General features: G+C 45.5%; 1 protein-coding gene across 2 annotated transcripts in view; it reads right to left on the reverse strand.

The window, feature by feature from the left end:
• The window catches only part of REEP1 (receptor accessory protein 1), a 109,578-nt gene that overhangs the window by 46,305 nt on the left and 37,355 nt on the right, over window positions 1-25,918 (reverse strand). For both annotated transcript variants that reach the window (XM_074951880.1, XM_074951879.1), the window contains exons 2-5: window positions 16,756-16,828; window positions 12,027-12,103; window positions 9,196-9,316; window positions 6,915-7,028 (exon numbers count right to left, since the gene is read on the reverse strand). In XM_074951880.1, the coding sequence (XP_074807981.1) occupies window positions 6,915-7,028; window positions 9,196-9,316; window positions 12,027-12,103; window positions 16,756-16,828 (385 nt within the window). The remainder of the gene's footprint in view (window positions 1-6,914; window positions 7,029-9,195; window positions 9,317-12,026; window positions 12,104-16,755; window positions 16,829-25,918) is intronic.

Consider the following 25,918-nt stretch of genomic DNA (forward strand, 5'->3'; position numbering starts at 1 on the left):
GGAGACAAGCCAGTGTGAGTCCTGGAGCCGACGACTGAAATAGGGGGTAGGGCACTTTCTAAACTTGGGTGCGAGGGTGCGGAGAAACATTTCCCCTTAATGACAGCTGTATTTTGGTTTTATTCACTGTCTGTCATCCTGACGTGCTCCCCAGACCATAATTAAGTCATTAAAACTCAGCACCTAGGAATGCAGAGAAGTATTATACCTACTTTTCAGGTGAATAAATTGAGGCACAGAGAGGTGAGTGGCTTGTCAAAGGCCAAACACTGAACTGACAGCAGAACCCAGGAATCCCAACTCCATCCCCTACTCTAACCATTAAACTCCCTTCCAGAGTCAGGAATAGAACAGAGTGATTGTTTTGTTACAAATGCCTCAAATCGATCCAATACTAATCCCCTGAGCTAGCCATTAAACCACTCTCCCACTTCTGAAAACAAGCAGCGAGGTAAAACTTCTTACCTGTTATGGGTACTAGCCTAATTTAAAGTTTCAGAGTAACAGCCGTGTTAGTGTGTATTCGCAAAAAGAAAAGGAGTACTTGTGGCACCTTAGAGACTAACCAATTTATTTGAGCATAAGCTTTCGTGAGCTACAGCTCACTTCATCGGATGCATACTGTGGAAAGTGTAGAAGATCTTATTATATACACATAAAGCATGAAAAAATACCTCCTCCTACCCCACTCTCCTGCTGGTAATAGCTTATCTAAAGTGATCACTCTCCTTACAATGTGTATGATAATCAAGTTGGGCCATTTCCAGCACAAATCCAGGGTTTCTCACCCCCCCCCCCACACACAAACTCACTCTCCTGCTGGTAATAGCTTATCTAAAGTGATCACTCTCCTTACAATGTGTATGATAATCAAGTTGGGCCATTTCCAACGCAAATCCAGGGTTTAACAAGAACGTCTTGGGGGGGGGGGGGGGGGAAGGAAAAAACAAGGGGAAATAGGCTACCTTGCATAATGACTAAGCCACTCCCAGTCTCTATTCAAGCCTAAGTTAATTGTATCCAATTTGCAAATGAATTCCAATTCAGCAGTTTCTCGCTGGAGTCTGGATTTGAAGTTTTTTTGTTGTAAAATAGCGACTTTCATGTCTGTAATCGCGTGACCAGAGAGATTGAAGTGTTCTCCGACTGGTTTATGAATGTTATAATTCTTGACATCTGATTTGTGTCCATTTATTCTTTTACATAGAGACTGTCCAGTTTGACCAATGTACATGGCAGAGGGGCATTGCTGGCACATGATGGCATATATCACATTGGTGGATGTGCAGGTGAACGAGCCTCTGATAGTGTGGCTGATGTTATTAGGCCCTGTAATGGTGTCCCCTGAATAGATATGTGGGCACAGTTGGCAACGGGCTTTGTTGCAAGGATAAGTTCCTGGGTTAGTGGTTCTGTTGTGTGGTATGTGGTTGCTGGTGAGTATTTGCTTCAGGTTGGGGGGCTGTCTGTAGGCAAGGACTGGCCTGTCTCCCAAGATTTGTGAGAATGTTGGGTCATCCTTCAGGATAGGTTGTAGATCCTTAATAATGCGTTGGAGGGGTTTTAGTTGGGGGCTGAAGGTGACGGCTAGTGGCGTTCTGTTATTTTCTTTGTTAGGCCTGTCCTGTAGTAGGTGACTTCTGGGAACTCTTCTGGCTCTATCAATCTGTTTCTTCACTTCCGCAGGTGGGTATTGTAGTTGTAAGAATGCTTGATAGAGATCTTGTAGGTGTTTGTCTCTGTCTGTGGGGTTGGAGCAAATGCGGTTGTATCGCAGAGCTTGGCTGTAGAAGATGGATCGTGTGGTGTGGTCAGGGTGAAAGCTGGAGGCATGTAGGTAGGAATAGCCGTCAGTAGGTTTCCGGTATAGGGTGGTGTTTATGTGACCATCGTTTATTAGCACTGTAGTGTCCAGGAAGTGGATCTCTTGTGTGGACTGGACCAGGCTGAGGTTGATGGTGGGATGGAAATTGTTGAAATCATGGTGGAATTCCTCAAGGGCTTCTTTTCCATGGGTCCAGATGATAAAGATGTCATCAATATAGCGCAAGTACAGTAGGCGCGTTAGGGGACAAGAGCTGAGGAAGCGCTGTTCTAAATCAGCCATAAAAATGTTGGCATAATGTGGGGCCATGCGGGTACCCATAAAGTCCAGCCATGAATGTCCTCGTGGCTGGACTTTACTAAAACTAGACAAGCCATTTACAACACACACTTTGCTTCTCTACAAAAGAAAAAGGACACTAAACTTTCTAAACTACTACATGCCACAAGGGGCCACAGCAATGGTTCTCTCAACCCACCCAGCAATATTGTTAACCTATCCAACTATACTCTCAGCCCAGCAGAAGCAGCTGTCCTATCTCAGGGCCTCTCCTTCTGCCCCTCCACCCCCACGAACATGATACAGTTCTGTGGTGACCTGGAATCCTATTTTCGACGTCTCCGACTCAAGGAATATTTCCAACATACCTCTGAACAACATACTAATCCACAGAGACCTCCCTACCAACATTACAAAAAGAAGGATTCTAGGTGGACTCCTCCTGAAGGTCGAAACAGCAGACTGGACTTCTACATAGAGTGCTTCCGCCAACGTGCACGGGCTGAAATTGTGGAAAAGCAGCATCACTTGCCCCATAACCTCAGCCGTGCGGAACACAATGCCATCCACAGCCTCAGAAACAACTCTGACATCATAATCAAAAAGGCTGACAAAGGAGGTGCTGTTGTCATCATGAATAGGTCGGAATATGAACAAGAGGCTGCTCGGCAGCTCTCCAACACCACTTTCTACAAGCCATTACCCTCTGATCCCACTGAGAGTTACCAAAAGCAACTACAGGATTTGCTCAAGAAACTCCCTGAAAAAGCACAAGATCAAATCCGCACAGACACACCCCTGGAACCCCGACCTGGGATATTCTATCTACTACCCAAGATCCATAAACCTGGAAATCCTGGGCGCCCCATCATCTCAGGCATTGGCACCCTGACAGCAGGATTGTCTGGCTATGTAGACTCCCTCCTCAGGCCCTACGCTACCAGCACTCCCAGCTGCCTTCGAGACACCACTGACTTCCTGAGGAAACTACAATCCATCGGTGATCTTCCTGATAACACCATCCTGGCCACTATGGATGTAGAAGCCCTCTACACCCACATTCCACACAAAGATGGACTACAAGCTGTCAAGAACACTATCCCCAATAATGTCATGGCTAACCTGGTCGCTGAACTTTGTGACTTTGTCCTTACCCATAACTATTTTACATTTGGGGACAATGTATACCTTCAGATCAGCGGCACTGCTATGGGTACCCGCATGGCCCCACAGTATGCCAACATTTTTATGGCTGATTTAGAACAACGCTTCCTCAGCTCTCGTCCCCTAGCGCCCCTACTCTACTTGCGCTATATTGATGACATCTTCATCATCTGGACCCATGGAAAAGAAGCCCTTGAGGAATTCCACCATGATTTCAACAATTTCCATCCCACCATCAACCTCAGCCTGGTCCAGTCCACACAAGAGATCCACTTCCTGGACACTACAGTGCTAATAAACGATGGTCACATAAACACCACCCTATACCGGAAACCTACTGACGGCTATTCCTACCTACATGCCTCCAGCTTTCACCCTGACCACACCACACGATCCATCTTCTACAGCCAAGCTCTGCGATACAACCGCATTTGCTCCAACCCCACAGACAGAGACAAACACCTACAAGATCTCTATCAAGCATTCTTACAACTACAATACCCACCTGCGGAAGTGAAGAAACAGATTGATAGAGCCAGAAGAGTTCCCAGAAGTCACCTACTACAGGACAGGCCTAACAAAGAAAATAACAGAACGCCACTAGCCGTCACCTTCAGCCCCCAACTAAAACCCCTCCAACGCATTATTAAGGATCTACAACCTATCCTGAAGGATGACCCAACATTCTCACAAATCTTGGGAGACAGGCCAGTCCTTGCCTACAGACAGCCCCCCAACCTGAAGCAAATACTCACCAGCAACCACATACCACACAACAGAACCACTAACCCAGGAACTTATCCTTGCAACAAAGCCCGTTGCCAACTGTGCCCACATATCTATTCAGGGGACACCATTACAGGGCCTAATAACATCAGCCACACTATCAGAGGCTCGTTCACCTGCACATCCACCAATGTGATATATGCCATCATGTGCCAGCAATGCCCCTCTGCCATGTACATTGGTCAAACTGGACAGTCTCTACGTAAAAGAATAAATGGACACAAATCAGATGTCAAGAATTATAACATTCATAAACCAGTCGGAGAACACTTCAATCTCTCTGGTCACGCGATTACAGACATGAAAGTCGCTATTTTACAACAAAAAAACTTCAAATCCAGACTCCAGCGAGAAACTGCTGAATTGGAATTCATTTGCAAATTGGATACAATTAACTTAGGCTTGAATAGAGACTGGGAGTGGCTTAGTCATTATGCAAGGTAGCCTATTTCCCCTTGTTTTTTCCTTCCCCCCCCCCCCAAGACGTTCTTGTTAAACCCTGGATTTGCGTTGGAAATGGCCCAACTTGATTATCATACACATTGTAAGGAGAGTGATCACTTTAGATAAGCTATTACCAGCAGGAGAGTGAGTTTGTGTGTGGGGGGGGGGGGTGAGAAACCCTGGATTTGTGCTGGAAATGGCCCAACTTGATTATCATACACATTGTAAGGAGAGTGATCACTTTAGATAAGCTATTACCAGCAGGAGAGTGGGGTAGGAGGAGGTATTTTTTCATGCTTTATGTGTATATAATAAGATCTTCTACACTTTCCACAGTATGCATCCGATGAAGTGATCTGTAGCTCACGAAAGCTTATGCTCAAATAAATTGATTAGTCTCTAAGGTGCCACAAGTACTCCTTTTCTTTTTGCTAATTTAAAGTGTTGTTCCTAGGAGTAGGCCTTCCAAGATGTCGCAGACAGGAAGGATGGTTCAGTGGTTAGGGCCCAAGCCTGAAACTTGGGTTCAAGTCCATGCTCTACCATCGACTTCTTCTGTGACCCTAGGCAACTCATTTAGCCTCTCTGTGCCTCCATTTCCCCATCTGAAATGGAGACAGTAGCACTGCCCTACCTCACAGATGTGTTGTGAGGATTGAAGATTGTGAGGTGCTCAGATACTGCAGGGACAGGGGCAGGATAAGAACCAAAGGTAAGGTGTGACAATGGTAAAGAATCGTAGAAAGAGATACTTTCTTCTAACACTGAACAAGGATCTCCATTAGATCAAGGAAAACTATCATCCCTAGAACTACTCTGTCCCCCTCTTTCACTGCAGACCTTCTTCTCTATGGCTGTCCCCAGCCTCCCTTCCACCCAGCCTCCTGCTACCTCTGGAGCTGTGTACATATCCTCGCAAGGTGGAAAACAAGCATTTAGAGAGACAGATTCTTTTTCAAAAGAAATCCCTGAGGAGGAGAAAGGAGGCAAGTAGGACAGTGACACTCATTGACCCTCAAGAGAAAGGGCCCAAGACTCAATTATTCTGTTCCTATGCTCAGGGCAGGGAGGGAGAGGTGGGGCACAAAGGCTTTAGGCCATATTCTGGGGTTAGACAGGGCCCTGCCAAGCCTCAAGTGTAAATCAGAGCAGCCTCAGGGCTGCTCTAACTTGTACTCTGCTTCCAACGTGCTCCTGCAGGCCTTGGAAAGCAGAGACAGACGTAGTGCAATGCATCAGGGACATCAGTGCATCTACACCACGTGCTGGGAGCAAAGGCAGTACAGAGACAGTGATACTCTCAGTAGACTGCTGCTGCCCATTTTAAGGCCCTTTTATGCTGCTAGAGTGGCATAAAAGGCCTTGGTGCAGCCAAGGTGTCAGCCAAATGTCTCACTGTTGTGTGGAGGTGTTGTAGGGACCTTCACACATACAGCATCACGTCAGCTCAACATCTAGAAACAGACGACTGTGAGCAGGGAACAAAATAAGCATTCCTGGCTTTTGCACATTTAAAACAGATCTCAATATTGCTGTAGCACCAGGCATGGGTGTAACAGTACAGATGCAATACAGAACAATGTGGGTGTCTGCTTTGCATATCTAGAGCACTTTCCATCTAAGGATCAGATGAGACCATTTCTCCATCATGCCCAGCATCCTGTCTCCAAAAGTGACCAATATCTGCTGCTTCAAAGGAAAGTGATCTTTCCTTCACGCAACATAATAATGAACCTAGTCAATCATATGATGCTGTACAAGGTATGAAAGAAGAGATCCTTCCTGACCTCAGCAGCTGGTCATTTAATATTCAGAAGCCTCAGATTTCATTGGTCTGATATTAGCATCCAAATTAGAGGTGAGAATGTTATCCAGCCTTTTTAACAATCCAATGAAACAACAGGCCTGGTGTGGGGGCTCCCTCCTCAGTCCTACTCTGTGCTTTCTCCTGTGAAAGGGGGCAGGGAATAACTGGACAGCTGAGCTTAATTTTTCCTCAAAGGAGCCATTAAGCAATTTCCCAGCCTGGAGTAGTAACTGTTCCCGGGTATGATTAATCAGTATCGCTCATGGAAATCTAATTGTTCATCATCATAAGGCTAGAGTGTGCTGCTCCACATCCTGCTCAGCAGAAGCCCTCACACAGACCTGAAAGCAAAGCTTGGCCCCTTGCGTTTACCCCCTTCATTCACTCCCACAGCATCATGGTCTTGCATAATGTGTTCATCCCAAGACACACCCATGAGGCTGATGAACAGGACGCTGGGAGGCAGGATCGTAACAACTGGAAGAATTCTGGACTCCCTCCCATGCCTTCCTCCTCTCCGCCCCGCTGTGTTGTTACCATAGACGATGGACCCAGACCCAATTGAGAGGCTAACGGCACTGCCGTGACCTGCGCTCTCCTGGCTGTTACCTTGGAAGCCGCCATCACGGCTGCTGTTGCTGCGACATTCAGTCCCCGCTTCCCAAAGTGCACCAGGGCATCATAGCTCCGATCCTTCGCTTGGACGAGGCAGTCATCAATTTCCTGTCATGCAAGACCAAAAAAAAAAAAGCACAAGAGGGAAGAGTTCAGACCTCCTGCTGTCTCTCTCAAGGGTCAGGCCATCATTCATAGAGGCGGCCATCTCCCTCCCTCCTTCCCAGCAGCTGGAGTACAGCCAGTACTTGAAAAGGAAAAGAGGACGGCAGGAGAGCAGTAGCTTCCACTGAAACCTCTGGGAGTTGCTTTTATTCTGTGAGTGGAGAATTGGGCCTACAAGGCTGAGTGGTGTGACAGGGTCGGGCCAGATGGCTACAGGAGAGTGATTTTTTTTTTCTTAAAATAAAAAATCCAGGAGGTGAGCGGGCTTCTGCCCACCCACTACTAAAGGAGAGTGATAGAAGGCAGATATATTAGCCCCAGGTTAAGCAGGTCCCTTTTCCCTGGGTAAGGTAACGGGCAGTTCCAGAACAATCAGGAACTTGCTGGAACCAATTAAGGCAGACAGGCTAATTAGGATACCTGGAGCCAATTAAGAAGCTGCTAGAATCAATTAAGGCAGGATAATCAGGGCACCTGGTTTAAAAAGGAGCTCACTTCAGTCAGTGATGGGCACACAAGGAGCTCAGAGGGAGAGGGTGTGCTGCTGGAGGATGAGGAGTACAAATGCTATCTGGCATCAGGAGGAAGGTCCTGTGGTGAGGATACAGAAGGTATTGGGAGGAGGCCATGGGGAAGTAACCCAGGGAGTTGCAGATGTCACACAGGTGTTACATGAAACACTGTGGACAGCTGTGATCCACAGGGCCCTGGGCTGGAACCTGGAGTAGAGGGCGGGCCAGGGTTCCCCCCATCCCCCCAACTCCCTATTGGATACAGGAGGAGTTGACCTGGACTGTGGGTCCCACCAGAGGGGAAGGTCCTGGCCTGTCCCCCGACCCACTAGGCGGACCAGCAGAGACTGTGGGAATTGTTCTCCTTCCTTTTCCCAACGCTGGCCAGTGATGAGGTTAGTTGAGTGAACAGCAGGTTTGAGCCACTAGTAAAAGTGGCCAAACTGAGGGCTGCCGTGAATCTCTGAGGCAAGCAAATCCGCCAATAAGTGCAGGACCCACCAAGGCAGAGGAGGAACTTTGTCACAGTACCTGAAAACTGTTATGTCCCCTCTCAGTCTTATCAGTTCCAGACTAAACAAACCCAATTTTTTCAATCTTCCCTCAGAAGTCATGTTTTCTAGACCTTTAATCATTTTTGTTGCTCTTCTCTGGACTTTCTCCAATTTGTCCACATCTTTCCTGAAATGTGGGGCCCAGAACTCCAGTTGAGGCCTAATCAGCGTGGAGCAGAGCGAAAGAATTACTTCATGTGTCCTGCTTACAACACTCCTGCTAATACATCCCAGAACGATGTTTGCTTTTTTTTTTTTTTTTTTTGCAAAAGTGTTACACTGTTGACTCATATTTAGCTTGTGGTCCACTTGTGGTCCAGATCCTTTTCCGCAGTTCTCCCTGTGTATCTACTTTAGTGTAGATGTGTAGTGTAGAGTTAGTTTATGTCGACCTATCTCTGTAGTGTAGATCAGGCCTGAATTAGAGATTGAATTTATGGTTTATTACAACTATCTGTAACCCACTAATCCCCTCTTTTTGTCCTATGACTGCAGAGGTGTTAATGGACCACTCTACCTTGAGAAGTCCCTTAGAATATGTGCTACCTAATTATGCTAACCAATCTGTTCCACCTTCCATTTAGCTGTGATGCTCACAGTGCCTGTCCTAGACCTGAAGAAGAGCGCTGTGTGGCTCAAAAGCTTGTCTTTCTCACCAACAGAAGTTGGTCCAATAAACAATATTACCTCATGCACCTTGTCACCCCAGCTACATTCAGTCAGCATTTCCAACACTGTGAAGTTTGTCATGCAAGGAAGGACTATTTTCAGGGTGGTATTTTCAGGGAAAACAAAATACATGTATCCCACCCTCTTAGGTTCTCTGATGCCCAGACGTAGTTAAGTTATTCTGAATGAGCTCAGCAGCTGCTGATACAAAAAAAAAAACCAAAGAGAAGATCAAAGAACAAAAATAAATAAAAGAAAAAGCAGTGACTCATCTTCTTGAGATGAAAGCCATTGATACAGCTGACATACGGTAAACACACTAATTCCACCACTGTGAGCCATCCACTCAGTTAGGGCATGAACACCTGTAATTACCTTTTCTTTTGAAGACAGTGTTGGGTGTACAAATTTTCTATACAGGAGGCTGGAGCCTTTTGTGTATGGAGACAGCAACCAAGCTACAAAAGCTATTTTCAGTTCATAATAGAATGGAAACCTATGGGAAAACAAAGATGACATAAATTCATGGTAACTGCTTCTCTGATGATAATAGAAGCCCAAGGCAGTTAGCAATTGGCAGATTCAGAGCCTAGGCTGGTTTCTGTCTACCTGAGTGTCCTAAGGATCTACCACCCTCTTTCCACATTCACTCACACCCAAACTCTGGCTGAGTGCTATGCAAAGTTTTCTGGCAGCCAGGTAGCAGCAACGTTATTTAATAGAGACCCTGAGAGCCAATTAAGTGACAAGGGGTGCGGTATGCACAAAGGGGCCATGGAGGCTTTCTTTGCACTGTTCCCAGCCCTTACAGGCCTGGGGTGCAGAGAGAACACTACCTATCACACCCACCAGCAGCCAGCAAACCAGCCTCTGGATTTATTTATACACCTTTCGTCTCTCTGCCTTTCTGCAGTTAGATGGCACTTATCACGGAATCGAACCATCATTCCTTTCACATTATGCAGGCGCTGTCCCATTATCTGTGCTTGTATAGTGTGCAGCATAATGGGGCCCAATCCTCCCTGGGGATTTCTGGCACTACTGTAATATACACAGAATAACAATTACTAATAATAAGAGACGTTCCTGCTATAACCACATGTCCTTCCATTTTGTTTTGCTAGCAGCACCGTGACTTAACACAGAGAATTTTAAAAATCTAACCTGTCCTCCGCGTTTTCTGCAGATGGTTTACGTGTCTCATTTCCCTCAGTTAAGAGAATGTCTACACTGCAATCATGGGACACCCAAGCTAGCTTTAATCTTCTCGGCGTGAAGTCACAGCAGCACAGTCTGTACAAGCCCGCTCAGAACCGCACACAGTGACTTGTGTGGCTAACCTGCGCTGTAGCGTGCACTGCTGCGTCTTCATGTCTGGAACCCAAGCGAGCTCGATGACAGCTAGCTCAGGCCCATATATGAGCTGCAGTCACACCCCCTGGATCAGGACCCAATGAGTTAAGGACACAGTGAAGTACCAACATAATGCCTCCTTTTGGGCCGGATTCTGTGTGGTGGTGAGCTCCCTGAACTCCCATTGAAAAGAGTGTTCCCTGCAGGTGATCAGCACCTTGTAGGTCTGGGCCCTTGGTGAGGTACATGCGTAAGGATTAAGAACTTGATGCAAAGCCCATTCACTTCTCCGGTTTCCATTGGCTTCAATGGGCATTGGATCAGGCCGTATAAGAGTGGTCAAAATGTGCCTGATGTTAGGTACCTATCTAAGTGGCCTAGTCCAAAGCCCACAGGAGTTTTCCCCCTCACTTCAGTGCAAGTGGCCTGATTTGCAGAAGTGCTGAGCACCCAAAGCCTCTATTGACCTTAACACCCCACTTTAACAATGGCCTGTGTTCCTCCCCTCCGAACCCCGCACATGAGAACAGACTGGGAGGAAGCTGCAGGGTGCGCAGGCTCGGCCCCTTTGCAAACAAAGAATGTCATTTTCCTTTGTGCTCCTATACACCCAAGTATCTATCCCAAAGGAAAAGGACAGAGCAGGAACAAGTAATACCTCCTGCTATTGAAACCCACTGCGGAGTGTGTGTTGCAGGCCCTTCTGTGCCCAACCTGAATATCAGTCTGCTACAGCCCTCGCCAGAAAGCCCTGGATCTCTAGCTCAAGCTTTAGTAGCTCATGCTTTTAGCTCTGGAGGTTCCCGGTTCAATTCCCAGTGTATCGGCCAAGATGGCAGCTCTCTCAACTGGGACTGCAATAGATTCATAGATACTAAGGTCAGAAGGGACCATTATGATCATCTAGTCTGACCTCCTGCACAACGCAGGCCACAGAATTTCACCCACCCACTCCTGCGAAAAACCTCTCACCTATGTCTGAGCTATTGAAGCCCTCAAATCATAGTTTAAAGACTTCAAGGAGCAGAGAATCCTCCAGCAAGTGACCCGTGCCCCATGCTACAGGGGAAGTCGAAAAACCTCCAGGGCCTCTTCCAATCTGCCTTGGAGGAAAATTCCTTCCCAACCCCAAATATGGCGATCAGCTAAACCCTGAGCATATGGGCAAGATTCACCAGCCAGATACTACAGAAAATTCTTTCCTGGGTAACTAAGATCCTACCCCATCTAACATCCCATCACAGGCCAATAGACTCCTAACCACTTTGGAGCAGGCACAGAGAGGAACACGTAACACACTTGCTTACCCTAGGGATTAGAAAGTTTTAGAAGGGAAAAAGTTAAAGTGGTTTGTCTTATTCCTGTTTGTATCTTCCTCCTCCTTCTTCCTCCCTCCATCTCTTCCTTCCCCCTATCCCTTTCTCTCCCCTTTTTCCCTTTTCCCCTCACTCATGTTCACCTCTCCTCTCTCACATACCCATTCCACTCTTTCCATGTGCCTGTCTCCATTCCAACACCTGCACCAGTGCCCACAGCAGAAGAGGGCTGCTGGCTCAGCCATCCTCTGTTGACAGTGACAGACCTTCGTCAAACTCTCTCCAGTTCCAACTGCTTTCTCACAGGCACCCGAGCAGTTCCCCTGACGTTAGTATTTCCCAACCCCTAAATCTGGCAGCGCTAAGAGAGGAAGTGCTGGTCCTCCAAGCAAAACATGCCATGCACCTGACATTTAACCCCTTGCACAGGAAATGACACAGTCTTACAATCCTCTCTCTGGAACTCTGTTCCCTTATAAACCCTTCTGTTTTCCTCCCTATCTCGTTACAAATGCCCCACCTCGGTCTGATGCTCACCAGCAAAGAAAGAGATCTGTGAAAGTCTCGGCTGTCGTGAAGAGTGCAAATATGATCCAGTACATCATCCATTTGACCTGTGAAGAGAAATCAGATATTTTGTAACCATGTTGTTCTAGGAAGGCACAAATGTACAGTGATGGTATTTTACTCTTCTAGGGGAGAGCACCTTTCACCTGAGGATCCCAAAGCTCAGCCCATCCACAGCTGCCTGGTGATACGCTTATTGACAAGAAAGCCTCAGAACCCTGTTGTGCAGGCACGGAGAACTGAAGGGCTTTGCCAGGTGTCACGCAGCAAGTTGTCACATAGGTGTAGTCCACAACACAAATCAGAGTCATGCACAAACCCACGTGAAGAAGGAATTTGTCCTTTATGATCAATCCGACTAAAAGACCAAGTAGTCAGACTCGCTGCTCGTATTCCACGAGGAGTTTCTGCTGTAGAATTGCTGTCAGACTGAGATAGTGATTTAGACAGTTTGATAACACTAGAACATACAGATGATGCCATATAATTTCCCTCTTCATCTGCAAATGCAAGTGTAACCCTGCTATCATGTTACCTGGTGCGGTACTCCCATCTGGTCATGGCCTATAATCAGGGTTAGGTTAGGTCAATACATGGATGGGAGATCGCCAAGTGACCTATAAGTACTGCAGGAAGGAAAGGGTGCTTATGATTCCCTCTGAGTAAGTTCCAGCACACCCAAATTTGCTGACAGAAGGAGCTGTGCTATTGGAGGTGTCTTCTCTCAGATGACCTATGTAACCCACACCCACTCAGTGGGGTGCTCTGTGCCCCTTTAGTGGTCGGGGCCACAGAAAGAGGTTGGTGAGCCTGCTGCAGCCAAGGCTAACAGAGGTGGGTCTTTTAGCTTAGGCAATAGAGGCTTTTAGCTCCAGAGATCAAGGCTGTAGCAGGCTCATCAACCTCTATACACGGCCCAGCCATGACGAGAGGGGGACAGAGTGCCATACTGATTGGGTGGGGGTTACACGTACATAGCCGAGGTCCTAACCATCTGTGGTCATTAGAGATCCCATGGTACGTGACATAAGAGTAGGGATGTCTTTGCAGTTAGACAAAATATACTTACCTTACATAAATAGCCTGTGACAGGGTTAAAAAAAGCCAGGAAAGTGTTAAAGGTTACCTGTCTGTTCCATGACCCTGCAAGGATTTAAGGGAAGGGCACTTCTTCTTTCTGCTGGCTGAGAGAGGCTAGGGCCTCAGCCTGTGCTGGTCAGGGAATTGCTTTGCTTTGAGTTATTCATGCATTTTGGGTGTTTGAATGGAAAATTGCATCTTGAAGCAGGGACCTGAAACTGATTCAGGGGTAACAACCATTTTTTCCTGGGCTGACAAGCCTACCAGCTAACATACCGCCAGCAGCACAGATGGACACAATATTCTTAATTTCCCATCTTAAAGCATACTGTAGGGCTGTTGCCTTACACCCCAGAGGCAGCTGCATTTCAGTGGTGGTCAGGAAACGCGTTCTCCACCCCCAGTGATTAATTTGATAAAGATGAATTTTTAAAAAAAGTTTTCATTGAAAAACTGCCAGGCTGAAAACTTCTTGGTTATTTGTTTGTTTAGTTTGTTTTGTTTTTTTGGCAACCAAAAATCAAAATGTTTTGACCAGTTGGGTGAACATTCTTTGTTTCACTGAAAATTTTTGCCTGATTGGCTGAAATTTTTCAGTTGACAAAAACAAATCAAATGTTTTTCCAATAACACGTCGTTGAATTGTGACATTTCCCAAGGATATTTCCATTTTGCTAAAAAAGCCATTTTTTGTTGAAAAATATATTGTGAACAAAATTTTTTGACCAACTCCCCTGAGTATGTCTAAGCAACCTCACAGAGGTGCTATTAAGCTTAATTAAACAATATCAGTGAAGTACTTTAAGAGTCAGAGGTCTTGTCTACACTAAAAAGGTGTACTATGGTAACTCAACCAGAATAATTAAGCAGTACCACTCCTGGCAGGCCTTGTCCACACTTGGTTTGCTAGTATAGGTATGTCAGGAGGGCTACATTGGCTAACCCCAGCCAATACCCTAGTGGAAATGTAGATTATGCTACCAATAATTTTTTTGCCAATATAGTTTACACCAGTTCCCCAAACAGAATAAGCTATACTGGCAAAAGTTCCTTTTTGTCCATGTAACAGCATCTACACTAGGACTTTTGCTGGCACAGCTACATCAGTTTGGGAAGCGGGGTGGCGATTTCCTCACACTCCTAACTAACATAGCAATGCTGGCAAAACTATTAAGTATAGATCAAGCCCAAGTGTGGATAAAGTATATCAGAGTAAAGGTGCTTTATACTGGTATAACTATTCCCACATGGGAAAGGGAATAAGCTATACTGGTATAAGGTACCTTTACTGATATAACTGCATCCATTCAAGGTAGGGTTGCCAACTTTCTAATTGCAGAAAACCGAACATTCTTCCCCCACCTCCTACCCGCCCCACCCCACCCCACCCCAAGGCCCCACCCTTGCCCTGCCTCTTCTCTGAGGCCCGCCCCCGCTCACTCCACCCCCTCTCCCTCCATCGCTCACTCTCCCCCACCCTTGCTCATTTTCACCAGGCTGAGGCAGGGGGTTGGGATGTGGGAGGGGGTGAGGGCTCCAGCTGGGGGTGCGGGATCTGGGGTGTGGCTGGGGATGAGGGGTTTGGGGTGCAGGAGGAGGCTCCAGGTTGGGGCCAAGGGTTGCAGAGTGTGGGAGGGAGGTCTGGGTTGGGGCAGGAGTTTGGAGTGTGGGAGGAGGCTCCGGCCTGAGGCAGGAGGTTGGGGTGTGGGAGGGGATATGGGCTCTGGGGTGGGGGTGCAGGCTCTGGGGTGAGGCTGGGGATGATGGGTTTGGGGTGTTCATGGCTAAGGCCAAAGGGTTTGGTGTGTGGGAGGGGGCTCCGGGCTGGGGCAGGGGACTGGGGTGAGGGAGAGGGTGTGGGCTCTGGCTGGGGGTGCAGGTTCTGGGGTGGGGCTGGGGATGAGGGATTTGGGGTGCAGGAGGGGGCTCCAGGTTGGGGCCGAGGGGTTCAGAGTGTGGGAGGGGGCTCTGGGCGGGGGCAGAGGTGTGGAAGGGGGTGCGGGATCTGGGAGGGAGTTTGCATGACGGAGGAGGTTCCAAGCTGGGGCAGGGGATTGGAGCACGGGAGGAAGCTCGGTGTGCAGGCTCTGGGTGGCACTGACCTTGGGTGGCTCCCAGGAAGCAGCAACATGGCCCTCTGACTCCTAGGCAGAGGAGCAGCCACCTGCAAGCGCCGCTCCCGCAGCTCCCATTGGCCACCGTTCCCGGCCAATGGCTCCCGTGGCCGCCCCTCCACCTAGGAGCCAGAGGGACATGCCGGCCACTTCCCGGGAGCTATGCAGAGCTGGGCAGGGAGCCTACCTTAGCCCCACTGCGTTGCCAACCGGACTTTTAATGGCCTGGTCAACGGTGCTGACCGGAGCTAGTGTTGACTGAAGCTAGTGCCAGGGTCCCTTTTAGAGCAGGTGAACCGGTTGAAAACCGGACACCTGGCAACTCTAACCCAAGGGCTTGTATTGGTATAACTATATTGGTTAAAGAAAAAGCACACCCCTAACTGACATAGTTATAACAAAACAACTTCCAAGCGCAGACCAGGCCTTTAGATGAAATGTGTTCTCGAAATGGAGACTATCATTGCTAGCCACTGCTAGGTGATGTGATTTGAACTGCCAGCACATCAAAGGGGATTTATATAGCTGGAGTGGTGCAGCAGAGTCAGCTCTGCAAGTACCTGGCACGTCAGGCAGCCCTCATCTGGTTTACTTACAATGCTCACGACAAGTTAATGCTTTCGGATATAAAGAACTAATCTCACCAAGGGAAACGCTGGACTGGAAGAATCTCAAGAGCCTCTCCAAGTCACAGCTTGACATTGTGCTAAGGACACGTTAAGATAATCGTCAAAGCTGTCACCAAGACATGGAAATGGCCTTATCATCATTGAGATGCTCAGATATTTGAAGAGTAAATACCTGAAGGCTCTGCAGTGTTCAGTATACTTTAGATAGAAAACAAGATTATGACAGACAGTACAGCCCCTTTGGGACACAGAAGGGGCCCTTGTGGGTCATGCTTCTCCCACATCCCACTTCCCCTAACAAAAGTTGGCAGTGTCTGCCTGACCCATGGGACACTAGGACCCAGAGGTGTTCTCCTAGGAAAAAGGCAGGACAGCTCCACCCATAAGTATATAAAGAGGCCGTCCCACTATGGAGGCTGGCTGCTGCTTTGGAGAGAAAGGGTCTCTGCTTCCTGAAAGATATTCACAATCATATGTACTTTTGGTTTGATAATTCCATTGCAAACCCTGTTTTGAGAGAGCAGCCAAAGGGCCAATGGGCTTCTGAAGAGGCTTTATTTTGTTCTGCTCTCCTACAACAAATAAGCAAAGCAAAACTGTATCTCAGGTATGGGCATCAAGCACCTTTTGAGATCAGCCATACAAGCACAATGATGCCACCACATGGAGGCATAAGCAATTTGTCAAAGGTCACGAGCAGAGCTAGGAACAGAATCCAGCTCTCCAAACTTTCAGACAAGGGCCCTACCCACCAGCCTACACATAAGACTTCCCCCAGCCCTGGTTTACAGACTCACCTGGAATGCAGGTAGCAACTTTAAAATGTAACGATCAGAGACCATAAAACATAGCACAGGAGGAAAAAAAATTACTTACATATTCTTTAATATCCTTTGATTTTACAGCTTTGTAAGAATAATACGCAGGGTAAAGAGTGCCAAATATAATCCTGAAAGAAAAAAAGAAATGGAGAAGCTTGATTTCCTGTCACAGGGAAATATTTTTTCCTTCTGTTAACTGCATTTCTTGCACCTGTAGAAAGTGTTAGTAGATTCTGATCTAGGGCTACAATACACCATGCACTGACTTCCTCTGTGGTTTACAGTATAGGGCTGATCCTGCCTCATTGACCTAAGTGACAATTTTGCCATTGATTTACATGGAGCAGGATTAGGGCCAAAATTGTTTCCCCTCTTTTGTGATTGTCCCTTTGAGGCTGCATTACATTTAAGAGGCACCTCCCGATGAAAAGCACCAAAAAGAGTGACACATCAGCATGAAAACAAGGCAGAAAAACAAACCTCAAGGAAAAGGTAAATGTAATTTTAAAATAATCTACCATGACACAGCAAAGAAAGTTTATTAGTTATTTTTAGAGAGGGGACAAAATGGGAACCATTTATCAGAAATCCCCATCCCCTACTCCTACTCCCCCAAAAAACTTTAGAGGGGAAAGGGACAAAAATGGGACTCAGATTACACCTGGTTGTGGTTTGACAAGATTAGGGCCCAATCCTGCACTCAGATCAGGGCAGGAGGAATCCTGCATGGCCCCGTTGACTCCAACTCTAAAGCCCCTCAAGTTTTCTATTTTCTGTGTCTGTTCTCAAAGTCATAGAGCTGTAAACACAAATCCTTAAGCTACGTATAGCACCTTAGAGTTTAAAAAGCGAGGGAATGTTTAAAAATCTCCTTTCCTCTTCGCTATTTGTGCTGCTTCTTCACTTTGATCATTTCTTTAAGTGTAGACCCTGAACATAGGCTAATCATTTCCACTTTCTTCTAGACAGGTTTTAGTCAATTTCCCCTGTAATTGCAGGATACTGCAATGTTTGGATTGAAAATTGTAGCAGGGGAATGTTTACTGGTTTAAAAAAAAAAAATGTTTCCACTGGACTTTTTCTTAATTTCATGTAATCATTTCCATTGTTCTTAGGGTTTAATCAAAGTTCATTGTTTCAAAACCTAAACTTAGAGCCATATTAACCTGATATTATCCTATCCATTTTGCCAGTTATGTTCCCCTGCCAAGGGACTCAATTACATTTATGTCCAATTCATGGATGATATATTAAAAATTTACTCTCCTCCATGCAGCTCGCAATTGTCCCTCCCAAAGCTGTCCTCAGAAAAGCATTTGTAAAAGAACAGAATGAGACTGCACACTATCTCGATTTGCAAAGCACTGCGCTAGCACAATTTGCTGGGTATTCATCATGCTTACTGTAGCGTAATTTAACAAAACCCAAAGCATGATGCAGACTTCAGAAAAGCAACCACGGAGTGAGGAGCTCAATGTTTTGCAGACGTTTCATGCTGGTTTCAGAAAGAGCTGCTGGAAACTGGGAGCACTGAAGCAATTTCGTTCACCAGAGATGTGCTGTATGCAGGGATTAGGTAATATGCCCAGAGAGAAGATTCTGGGAAAACACATTCATTGTTCTCCCTTGAAATATCTTAAACAACAGTGCTGCTTAAGGCAGTGGAGAGACACAGACAATGGTCCTGATCCTATTCTCATTGAAGCTAAACAGCAAACTTTCCACTGACATCAGTGGTAGTGGGATCTGGTCCAGTGAAGATAATGCTAAAAAAGGCAGAGTTTTTCTGCACAGCTCAGAAAAACAACCAATGCACATGAATTATTTCCCCCACAACACACCCCTCATTTATAAAAGTTCCTCATTTCTGTCCCAATCCATTTCCCTCCCTCCCTGAACTGGTTGCTGTCACACGCTCTTGTTTCCTGCAGAGATTCCAACATCTGATGATTTATAGTTGCTTCCTCAGTTTATGCCAGTAACAGAAACTAACTTGGTCTTAGAGGCAAGCGAGTTTACAGAATCTCTGGAACACAGTTATATATGGCAAATACTTGGCAAGTTTCCTGTGGAGGAAGAGAAGCCCTTACTATTTTGTTTACCTAAAGTATACAGCATAATTAATAGGCTGATGTGCCTTCCCTGTGGGGGTTATGTAACAAACATCAGATTTGCCTGACACTACGAAGTGGGTTTGTATTATCCAGGCAGTTGTGGTTTAATAGACTGAGCCCTGGGGTAGGAGACTTAGCCCTAGTCCTGCTAACTTGCTCTGTGACCTGGAGCAACTCACTTAACCTCTCTCTGCCTCAGTCTCTCTATCTATAAAATGGGTTGCGGGGCTCCAGCGTCAGTCCTGGACGGCAGGGCTCAGTGAGGGAGTGCCACTTCCATCCCCAGACTCGCCACAGCCTGTCTGGGTTGGGGGAGGGGGCGTGGAGCGCAACAAAAAATGGCAGCGTTGCTGCAGAAGAGAGATCTCCTCCTGCTGCTAACAGAAAGGGTTGCCTCACAACCACTGAACTCCACGAGCAGGCAGCAACTAGGCAAGGAAACACACCACTACTCTGCCCTGCTACATCAGCACTTCAGGGAGCAGGGCCAAATGGACAGTAGAAATCTGGGGGAGGCACATGCCCCCCCCCATGTGTCGCCTTTGGTTGGGGTTCCACAGACTTGTCTATTTAAGTTTAAGGGCCCCTGGGTTTAAAAAAAAGAAAAAAGAAAGGTTGAGAACCACTGCTCTAGCGCATCCAAACTGGAGCAACTAAAAGCACCTCTCGCCCATCTCTCAAACCATGTCACTCACCCACAGAGTGACCAGATAGCAACTGTGAAAAAATGGGACGGGGGTGGGGGAGGTAATAGGCGCCTATATAAGAAAGTCCCAAAAAACGGGACTGTCCCTTTAAAAACGGGACATCTGGTCTTCCTACTCACCCATTCAAATCCTTCCACTGGCTCCCCTCTGGCCTGCCAAGTCAAGTCTGAGAGTCTCATCGTTGCCTTCAAGTGTCTGAATAGTGCTCCTGCCTACACCTCTATTCTGGTGTCTTACACCGTCCCATCTCTTCCCTAATGATGACAGTCTTGCAGTTTTCTTATCCCACTTTTTCTGTGTGCCTTCGTCCATGCTGCACCAGGTTCTCATGCTATCTTCATTCAAATTCTTCCCAAATATCCACTCTGTCCACAAAGCCCTCATCCCCTTTATGTATCACCATTCCAATTCTAAAAATAAAATAAAACTGCTCACCACCACCGCTGCAAAAAAAACCCATCTGGTATCTCCTTCTTTTGAGTCCCCCAATGAGGCTTTTGTGTGACCTTTTAGCCTTGGGGTGGGAAATGAACTGTCCAAAACACAAAGGCCTAAAAGTCTTGTACAGGCCTCTATCTTCACTGCCAAGCTAGAAATTGAATTCGGGAGCTCCAGACACAGACGTATGAGCGGCTACAGCTTGAGCTATAGACAAGGATCTCTATCTGGAGCTAAAAGAGACTCACAGCTTCATTGAATTGGGCCCAGAGGGGGGGCTTGTGACACACTGACCAGTAGGTCTCATCAGTTCACTCTCAGCACTGAGCACAATCATGTAGCAGTTAGTATATTATTCTGACATATCACTAGGGTCTAAATTAATTATAACCACTTAGCAAAAAGGTCTGGGAATGACTGCACACAGCTCAGTGAAGAGCTCTGCTTATTGTGCACAAATGGGCAAAAACATAAGCAAAATGTCAGGGTACCTCAGGAATGGGATGGAGAATAATCCTGATAATATTACAGTGCCACTATACAAGTCAATAGCACGCTCTGAGCTGGGACACTGTGTTCCCATCTGGCCACTCTCTCTCTCTCTCAAAAAGGATACCATGAAAACTGAAGGGGACTGGAAAAGGGCAATGAAAATACTTAGTGGGACATAGAAAGAGTTCCACATGAAGAAAGGTTGAAGTGACTGAGATTGTTTATTTTAGAGAGGAAGCAAATAAAGTGGCCAGGATAAGGGTGTAAGAACTAACAGAGGGTCTAGAGAAAGTAAATCAGACACACACACCCTCCTCCTAATAGCAGCACCAGAGACTGTTCAATTAAACTGAAAGAACACATTTCAAACCCACACAAGGAAATACTTTTCTGCACAACAAACAATTAACCTGTGGAACTCATTGAAGTAGGATATCATTGAGGTTAAGAGCATAAGAACATTCAAAATGTTACATTTATATATCCAGTTACATTAGATAGGATTTTTAAATAAACCTTTGTGAGTCAGGTCAATCATTAACTGACAAGGGAGAAGAAGAAACTGCCCATTATGACATTTCATGCACCTTCCTCTGAAGCAGATGATAGCAGCCACTGTTTGGCTCAGGATACTGGACTAAAGGGACCGGAAGTCTGATCCAATGTGCAGTTCCTAAATTGTTAATAATACACACCCTTGAAGGATACTGGCTTGTCCCACACCCAACTCTCGGTCAGGCCCTTCAGACAAAAACATCATAGATTCATAGATATTTAGGTCAGAAGGGACCATTATGATCATCTAGTCTGACCTCCTGCACAACGCAGGCCACAAAATTTCACCCACCACTCCTGCGAAAAACCTCTCACCTATGTCTGAGCTATTGAAGTCCTCAAATCGTGGTTTAAAGACTTCAAGGAGCAGAGAATCCTCCAGCAAATGACCCGTGCCCCATGCTACAGAGGAAGGCAAAAAACCTCCAGGGCCTCTTCCAATCTGCCCTGGAGGAAAATTCCTTCCCGACCCCAAATATAGCGATCAGCTAAACCCTGAGCATATGGGCAAGATTCACCAGCCAGATACTACAGAAAATTCTTTCCTGGGTAACTCAGATCCCACCCCATCTAATATCCCATCACAGGCCATTGGGCCTATTTACCATGAATATTTAATTACCAAAACCATGTTATCCCATCGTACCATCTCCTCCATAAACTTATTGAGTTTAATCTTAAAGCCAGACAGATCTTTTGCCCCCACTGCTTCCCTTGGAAGGCTATTCCAAAACTTCACTCCTCTGATGGTTAGAAACCTTCGTCTAATTTCAAGTCTAAACTTCCCGGTGGCCAGTTTATATCCATTTGTTCTTGTGTCCACATTGGTACTGAGCTTAAATAATTCCTCTCCCTCTCCAGTATTTATCCTTCTGATATATTTATAGAGAGCAATCATATCTCCCCTCAACCTTCTTTTAGTTAGGCTAAACAAGCCAAGCTCCTTGAGTCTCCTTTCAAAAGACAAGTTTTCCATTCCTCGGATCATCCTAGTAGCCCTTCTCTGTACTTGTTCCAGTTTGAATTCATCCTTCTTAAACATGGGAGACCAGAACTGCACACAGTATTCCAGGTGAGGTCTCACCAATGCCTTGTATAACGGTACTAAAACTTCCTTATCCCTACTGGAAATACCTCTCCTGATGCATCCCAAGACCACATTAGCTTTTTTCACGGCCATATCACATTGGCGGCTCATAGTCATCCTATGATCAACCAATATTTCAAGGTCCTTCTCCTCCTCCGTTACTTCTAATTGATGCGTCCCCAGCTTATAACTAAAATTCTTGTTATTAATCCCTAAATGCATGACCTTACACTTCTCACTATTAAATTTCATCCTATTACTATTACTCCAGTTTACAAGGTCATCCAGATCCTCCTGTAGGATATCCCTGTCCTTCTCTAAATTGGCAATACCTTCCAGCTTTGTATCATCCACAAACTTTATTAGCACACTCCCACTTTTTGTGCCAAGGTCAGTAATAAAAAGATTAAATAAGTTTGGTCCCAAAACCGATCCTTGAGGAACTCCACTGGTAACCTCCCTCCAGCCTGACAGTTCACCTTTCAGTAGGACCCGTTGTAGTCTCCTCTTTAACCAATTCCTTATCCACCTTTCAATTTTCATATTGATCCCCATCTTATCCAATTTAACTAATAATTCCCCATGTGGTATGGTACCAAACGCCTTACTGAAATCTAGGTAAATTAGATCCACTGCGTTTCCTTTGTCTAAAAAATCTGTTACTTTCTCAAAGAAGGAGATCAGGTTGGTTTGGCACGATCTACCTTTTGTAAAACCATGTTGTATTTTGTCCCATTTACCATTGACTTCAATGTCCTTAACTACCTTCTCCTTCAAAATTTTTTCCAAGACCTTACATACTACAGATGTCAAACTAACAGGCCTATAGTTACCCGGATCACTTTTTTTCTCTTTCTTAAAAATAGGAACTATGTTAGCAACACAAAATAAAGCTATTCCCCCAACCAGCACTGGGCTGCAGGGACCCAGAAACCTTTTGTTCCACACTGCTCCAGGACAAGCCACAGGACCCACCTCCCTCCCACAGCTTTTCTTCTTCCAAGTGAGCTAAGCTCTCTCAGCCATTTATAGACATCCCCTGTCCCTTTCCCAGCTGGGTGTGATAATCACACAGGACTGGCTGGCCACTAGCCTTTAGAGGAACAGACCACCCTACTGCAACCCCATAGTCTGGGAGCCAGCATCAGAGCTGGGATTAGAATTCAGAACAGCCTCATTCCACATGCTAAACTCTAAGCCACTAGACATTGCTGGCTCCCTGACTAAGGTCCGTGTCCTACAAACACACGTGCACAAAGTTACTCACATACCCAATCTAGTATCCACTGAAGTCAATGGAGGAACCCATTCACTTCAATGGGCATTGGACCAGACTCATAAACAGCTCCCTGTGACATCAATGAGTCTATTAGAGCGAGTAATTTTCCTCACATGGGTTTGCAAGATCTGCCCTTAATGTTACAAACACACAGCACGGTGCTGCTGTCACCACAAATCTGTCAAGCTTTGCAGTTTTGGTTACCATGTCATCAGAGCCTCTAGATATTTGGATGGTGGGGCACATCCTTGGAGCACTGTAGAACAAACAAGACAAACGCAGCAAGCCTTTTTTCATGAATAGCTGATGTTTCCATATCATTAGCACAAAGCAGTCAAGACTAAGAACTTCTGCTTCAATAAGGGCCTGGATACACTTTTGAATTGTTGAAATATTTTGGTCTTCTCAACATATTTGTTGGGCAGCATATGCTTCTTATACTACTGAGTAGCAGCTGAACTGTTTCAGTGCCAGGATTCCTTGCTGAGGCTGCCAATAAGGGTGCCAATGGGCTTGTGATCATTATTATTAGGACGAAGAATGTTTTCAGAGCACCATCAATTTGCAAAGGGCTTTGCACAGATTTAAAAAAAAGGCAGCGTCTGTCCCAAAAGGCTTACAGTATAAATCTAACAGGTGTGGAACATGGAGCTACTAATTGTGGTATATAACCTATCATTTAAATCAGCTTCTGTACCAGATGACTGGAGGATAGCTAATGTGACGCCAATGTTTTAAAGAGGTTCCAGAGGTGATACTGGCAATTACAGGCTGGTAAGCCTGACTTCAGTACAAGGCAAATTGGTTGAAACTATAGTAAAGAACAGAATTATCAGACACATAGATGAACATGATTTGTTGGGGAAGAGTCAACATGGTTTTTGTAAAGGAAAATCATGTCTCACCAATCTACTAGAATTCTTTCAGGGGATCAACAAGCATGTGGACAAGGGGGATCCAGTGGATACAGTGTTCTTAGATTTTCAGAAAGCCTTTGACAAGGTCCCACACCAAAGCCTCTTAAGCAAAGTAAGCTGTCATAGGATAAGAGGGAAGGTCCACTTATGGAACACTAACTGGTTCAAAGATAGGAAACAAAGGTGTGACAGGGTCAGACCAGATGGCTACAGGACAGTGATCCTTTTGGGATCCAGGAAGTGGGCGGGCGGAATGATTCTGGGGGACATCCACGCCATGGGCAGCGGCAGTCAAAAAAGCAAACAGAATTTTGGGAATCATTAGGAAAGGGATCAATAATAAGACAGATAATATTATATTGCCTCATATAAATCCATGGTATGCCCACATCTTGAATACTGCACGCAGATCTGGCTGCCCCATCTCAAAAGAGAGATATTGGAATTGGAAAAGATACAGAAAAGAGCAACAAAAATGATTAGGGATATGGAAGAGCTTTCATATGAGGAGCGATTAATAAGACTGGGACTTTTCAGGTTGGAAAAGAGACGACTAAGGGGGGATATGATTGACATCTATAAAATCATGACTGGTGTGGAGAAAGTAAATAAGGAAGTGTTATTTACTCCTCGTAAACAAGAACTAGGGGTCACCAAATAAATTAATAGGCAGCAGGTTTAAAGCAAACAAAAGGAAGTATTTCTTCACACAACGCACAGTCAACCTGTGGAAATCTTTGCCAGAGGATGTTGTGAAGGCCCAGACTATAACAGGGTTCAAAAAAGAACTAGATAAGTTCATGGGGGATGGACTCATCAATGGCTATGGGCCAAGATGCAAACACAAACTCTGAAGTGTCCCTAGCCTCTCTGCCAGAAGCTGGGTATGAGAGACAGGGGATGGATCACTTGATGATTACCTGTTCTGTTCATTCCCTCTGGGACACCTGGCATTGGCCACTGTCGGAAGACAGGATACTGAGCTAGATGGACCACTGGTCTGACTCAGTATGGCCACTCTTATGTTTTTATGAGCCAGGTAAAGGAATGAGTCAGGGAAAAGGTTAAAGCAAATACAAATAATTAGGGCTGTTGATTAATCACAGTTAACTCACGCAATTAACTCAAAAAAATTAACTGCGATTAAAAAAATTAATTGTGATTAATCGCATTGTTAAACAATAGAATATCAACTGAAATGTATTAAATATTTTTGGATTTTTTTTACATTTTCAAATATATTGATTTCTATTACAACAAAGAATACGAATACAAATATACTATTTCTTTTGTTTTTTACAGTGCAAATATTTGTAATAAAAAATAAAGTGAGCACTGTACACTTTGTATTCTGTGTTGTAACTGAAATCAATAGATTCGAAAATGTAGAAACCATCCAAAAATACTTAAATAAATGGTATTCTATTATTGTTTAACAGTGTGATTAATCGCAATTAATTTTTTTAATCGCCTGACAACCCTACAAATAATGTGAGTCACACTGTGTGCCGAATGATGCTGTGATATTTTAAAGTAAAGATTCAGGTAAGGTAAGAGGGGAAACAGCAGAAGACGATGACTAAAGGCTCCAGGCTGGTATTCACAAAGGCAGTGGTTGCTTACAGACTT

This window comes from Natator depressus, chromosome 4 (assembly GCF_965152275.1).
Source record: "Natator depressus isolate rNatDep1 chromosome 4, rNatDep2.hap1, whole genome shotgun sequence".
Lineage (NCBI taxonomy): Eukaryota > Metazoa > Chordata > Testudines > Cheloniidae > Natator > Natator depressus.